The sequence below is a fragment of the Echinops telfairi genome, unplaced genomic scaffold (assembly GCF_000313985.2).
Source record: "Echinops telfairi isolate 266 unplaced genomic scaffold, ASM31398v2 ScPeMD7_7422;HRSCAF=8460, whole genome shotgun sequence".
In the NCBI taxonomy this organism is placed as follows: domain Eukaryota; kingdom Metazoa; phylum Chordata; class Mammalia; order Afrosoricida; family Tenrecidae; genus Echinops; species Echinops telfairi.
Window position 1 is genome coordinate 1,964,586 of NW_022111322.1, and position 4,869 is coordinate 1,969,454.

General features: G+C 56.6%; 1 protein-coding gene across 1 annotated transcript in view; it reads left to right on the top strand.

Annotated features, from left to right (window-relative positions):
- RAB6B (RAB6B, member RAS oncogene family) overlaps positions 1-3,133 on the top strand; it is a 43,431-nt gene extending 40,298 nt beyond the window's left edge. The window contains exons 7-8 of the mRNA XM_004715984.2: positions 131-197; positions 2,974-3,133. Coding sequence (XP_004716041.2) covers positions 131-197; positions 2,974-3,038 — 132 coding nt within the window. The 3' untranslated portion in view covers positions 3,039-3,133. The remainder of the gene's footprint in view (positions 1-130; positions 198-2,973) is intronic.
- The last annotated feature ends 1,736 nt before the right edge of the window (positions 3,134-4,869 follow it).

Here is a 4,869-nt window from a genome sequence, read left to right on the forward strand (position 1 = left end):
GCAGGCAGAAAGAGAGTAACTAACGCCAAAAGGTCAGGCTGAGGAGGGCCGCGATGGTGGCAGGAGCGTGGCTGAGGGCCCAGCGTGAGAGAAGGCCGGGCCTAAGCTCACGCGGCGTCTCCTCTCGCAGCTCTTCCGACGGGTGGCCTCTGCTCTGCCCGGAATGGAGAACGTCCAGGAGAAGAGCAAAGAAGGGAGTATCCTTTTTCTTTTGGCAAGGGAGGGGCAGGATGCTCTGGAAGACATGTGGTCCCCACATTTTCCCGCTTGGCTCTTTATCACAGTGGACAGACCCCCATGGGGTCTCCAGCCCAGCCTTCCCTGCACTGCTGGGGGTGGCATGTGCAGCCCTTTTCCCGTCTCTATTCAGGGCATAGCTCAGCCCCAGGGTCTTTCCACCATGTGCTGCGGTAGTGCTGCCTCCAGAACAGGGATCTGCGAGGCCTGCTGGTGGGAGCGAGACTGAGCAGTAAGGACCGCTGCCCTTTGCTCCATGAGCACTGCTCTCTATGTATGAAGACTCATCCGAGTGGGCTCCCCACTGCCGGCAAGCTTTCTGTGCACACAGCGTGAGTGCAGCGTCCGGTCGCTACAAGAGACAGCTCCCTGTAGGGACCTGCGGCACCTTATACCCCGGCCCCTGCACCAGCTCCCAGTGCAAGATCTGCCTGCACTCACATCCCCCAGCCCAAATCTGAGCCTCAAACGGAGGCATATGCGGCCCTGTTCCAGTCTAGGACAGTGCTCCTGGGGCATCTCGGGCGCACATGAGGACTGTCGTCGTGGGTGAGGGCACTGACCGGAGGCTGGCTGCCAGGAGAGGGAAACGTCAGGGGCCTCTGTCCCCCTCAACCCCCCGAGCCTGGGCACTCATTCCCCCCCAGAGCAGCTGCCCAGCTCCTGTCATCCCCATAGGCCACCAAGGGTCGCCACTGGAGCCTGGTCAAAGGGACTCGGGACAGTTGAAGGGCAATGTCAGGCCAAGGGGCCGAAAGCACGGCCCTCGGTGTTCCGTTGTCTGCCTTGGGCTCGTGCAGGCCTGCTGGGCCTCCTCTTTACACTCAAGCCACCAGGCACCCTGGCCAGCCCTACTTTGGGGTCGGATGGGCTTGGACTTGGACCCAGGCTCCTCCCCTTTCTGGCTGGAAGGTGAGTATTAGGATCCCCAGCACACCAGGTGGTGGTGGTGGAAGTCGGGGTACAGCCCGCACATTTAGCACAGGGCCTGGCATACGGCAGGTGCTGAGTGTCCACCACAAAGGTTTCCCAGAAAAAACAGCCACCCTGGAAGGCCTGAACCAAGCAGCAAAGGCCTTTCTTACAGACGTGGGCCTGGGGTGGAGACGGGGACATCATTTCTCGAAGGAAGGAGGGGAGGGAAAGGAAGGGAGGGGGTGTTGGCAGAAGAGGGACGGTGGCTGGGGGAGGGGAGGAGCTGGGATGGACTCATGGGAAAACCAACCAGGTGGGCTCAGAGGGGGGAACCTGGGGAAGACCAGGAGGTAGAGAGAGAGGCAGGCATTTGCGGAGTGGGTTTTGGAGGGACCGTGGGCAGGGGCAGAGTCAGTGGGCTTGACGTGCATAGAGAGGTCAGGAGGTGCCTGCAGCGTGGAGGGAAGGCGACTGTTGAATAACCGTGGACACTTTGCCGTGTTATATGAATGTGTGTGGACGCGCACCATGATTGTTACTCTTGTGAGAGTGTGTACACATGAAAACTGGGGCACAAGGAGAAGTAGAGGCAGGGCAACGTGGAAGAGCCAGAGGAAAAACCCTCACCGGACTACACCCCATGACTAAGGGGATGTAGAAGCCAAACGTTGGCTCAGTTTCCCAACAGCCAAGATGAAGAAGAAAACATGGTCTTCAGGGAAAATATAGCTTTTTGTAGAACTTAAAGCTTCTGGAATGATCTCTCCCACAACCCTCACCTATATCCCAAACCCACAGCCGTCGAGTTGGTTCCGATTCATGGCAACCCCATGGGACAGCGTTTCGCACACTGGAAGGCTTCCTCTGTTCTCTGTGGAGCAGCTGATGGGATTGAACCACTTATCTTAAGGTTCACAGCCCAATACTAACCCACCATACCACCATTCTAGGCCTTCAGCAACAAGTCCATTAATGAGGCTTTGAGTTGCCTTCCAACCCTCTCCCCCCCTCCACCAGGATCAGCTCTGTGATGAGCTAACAGAGGCATTTCGCACCAGGTCCTCTGCGGGGTGTGATAAATGCTTCTCCAGCCCACTCCCCTCCGGGGCTCTGATAGAAAGGACTGGAAATGGGCTGTGCTTTGGCAGTTTTCCACGGGTACTGCCTCTCAGTGCACCCCCTAGCATATTAAGTGGTCCCTCTGCTGGGAGCTTGGCAGGCAAAGTGCCAACACAGGGCCCACAGATAGCCAGAACCTCGGGCTGCTGAGTTGTGCTGTGTGCCCGAGCATTCCCACTGGGTTTTCAGTGGCCGATTTCTCGGTGCACCTGCAGGCCTGTCTGTCTAGCTCCCTTTGTGTAGACTGGAACCTCCAACCTGGCAGCAGCTGAGAGTGTGTGTGTGTGTGTGTGTGTTCACCATTCATAAAACCCGGGGAGCCCACACGTTACTATGCTGTGGACCAGGAGGATTCTGGGTGTGACCAGCATTCCTGCCTCCCCCAGACTCTCTACTTGGGGTGTTGAGTGCCCTTGGGATGATGCTGAGAGCTGGCAAGGCGATGGCTGGGAGCCGGGAACACCTGTCACCGGGGAGGCTTCTGGGACTCTGTCCGGTGTGCTTGCAGGTAGTCATCCCCACGGCCCAGGAGGGGTTTGCTTTCGTGGGGAGCAGGAGGTGGGAGCTGGTGATCCATCTCCCTCCTAGGGCCCAGCAGAGAGATCTGAGTGGGTGTTTGCTGAGGGGGGTGTGCAGGCTATGGGGGAGGGCGTGGGCCCAGTTCTCCGGGCGAGTGGTCTTCCTTAGCACGGCCACCCGCAGTGATCGACATCAAGCTGGACAAGCCCCAGGAGCCCCCGGCCAGCGAGGGCGGCTGCTCCTGCTAATGCAGAGCCCCGGGCTGGCTTCCTCCGCAACTTCTCGCTTGTTGTGTTGCTTCCTATTGGTTAGCTTCCTAAGGGGTGGGGTGGGTGGGAAATGAGTTTATCAGGATGGGAGGATTTTTCTTTTCTCTCTGTCTCTAGGAATAGGGTGGGCTGGGGAGGGAGGCTGGGCATCAGGGATCATGTCACTCTAACAGCTGTTATTTAAACAACTATTTTTTGGTTTGGTTGTAATATATTGTACTTTATTAAGATTGCCAAAAACTGTTAAAATTTAAAAAAAAATTAAATCATGTGTATACAACTTTTTGCCAGATAAAAATGTAGTCATTTTTATTTGAAAGATGTGCTTTTTGGTTTTGTATATTTGTAAACTTATAGAGAACCCTTTCCACACACCCCCTCCTTCCCGTCCTCTGAACTGCTCTCCATCTCTGCCCTCCTCCACCCCAGCCCAAGGCAGCAAAGCAGTTTATTGGGCAACCTAATCAGGCTCCGATCCTGGGCCAGGCCAAGTGGCCCAGACCAACCAGGCCCCACCACCCAGACCCTCCGTGGTTCGACTCAAGCATTGGTTAACAGAACAGCCACACAAGAGCCTACAGCTCTGACTCCGACCTCCGGTGGCCACTGGAAGTGACCCTGGAAGTCTGGGCAGCAAGGAGCCCAGCAGCAAGGCTCCAGGGAAGTGCTCCACCTCTCCTCCTTTCCCTGGAGAAGCCTGGGAGCGAGTGGCAGGCACTTGTCTGAGAGCAAGAGGTGGTTGGAAGGATGGGGTGCTGTTGGCAGCTGCAGGCCAGGGTAAAGTGGGTTTATGGGCTGGGGAGAGCCTGTGTCCATGTGAACAGTGCCCCAGCCGGCTGCCTGGACACCAGGGCACACACCTGAGTCTGACGAAGGGTGAAAGCAAACTCTGACGTGGGGCAGGGTGGGAGCCTGGAGCTGGGGGGTTGGGCAGGTCCGGAGCCTGTGGGTCGGCCCATCTGCGGTCATCCGCCAGAAGCAGCTCCTTGCCCCAGAGCCTTGGTGGCTGACACTGCCGAGCACTGTTTTGAGAAATCCAACTGCTTAATGACGTGTCATCCGTGGGCAGGCCAGTCGGGGTTCTTTGTGCGCACCTTTGTGGAGACTGGCCACCTGGGGGAGAGGGGGGTGCCCAAGGCTGCCTCGGCCTTTGGCTGCCACCCCTGCCGTTTTGACTTGTTCCTGAGAAAGTCCCAGTCCTGGGGACTTACTAAATCTGACGCAAACATGCTGGCAGTCACTTGGCCAGCGTTCCAAACAGACCCAGACTCATGGGCCCCGGCCTAAACGGTAAAGCCCATCCTCCAAGCTGCCCTTGGTTCCTCTTCCAGGCAACTGGTGAGCACGCCATTGATGGGCCCGGCGGCCATCTCTGATGTGGGCGGTCAGTGCCGCCACAAGGTGGTGGGAGGGAATTTTGGAACTTCTCAGAAACGAATCCAAAATGGTACCGGTCAGTGCAGTGGGCCCGGCCGGACACCCTGGGACTTCCCAGGGCCAACCAGGGTATGTCCCAGGAGATGTTTCGAGAGGAATCAATCTTCATATGAAGAAGAGTGGAAGCAGGAGGCCCCAGCGCCTCTTCCAGAAGGCAGAGAGACAGTGGATGAACATAATTTGGATGTCGTGTGTTTAATTTTTACAAGTGTGTACATAGTTATATATAGATAGACCTGTGTATACACCTCCCACAAACACATTCTCACGCGGAGACACATGTGTTCACTGTATATTTTCGTTCTTCCAGCTCTCAAGTTGGGACTTGTGTTGTGATAACAGTTTGGGAAATTCAAAAGTAACTGCGTGTTGA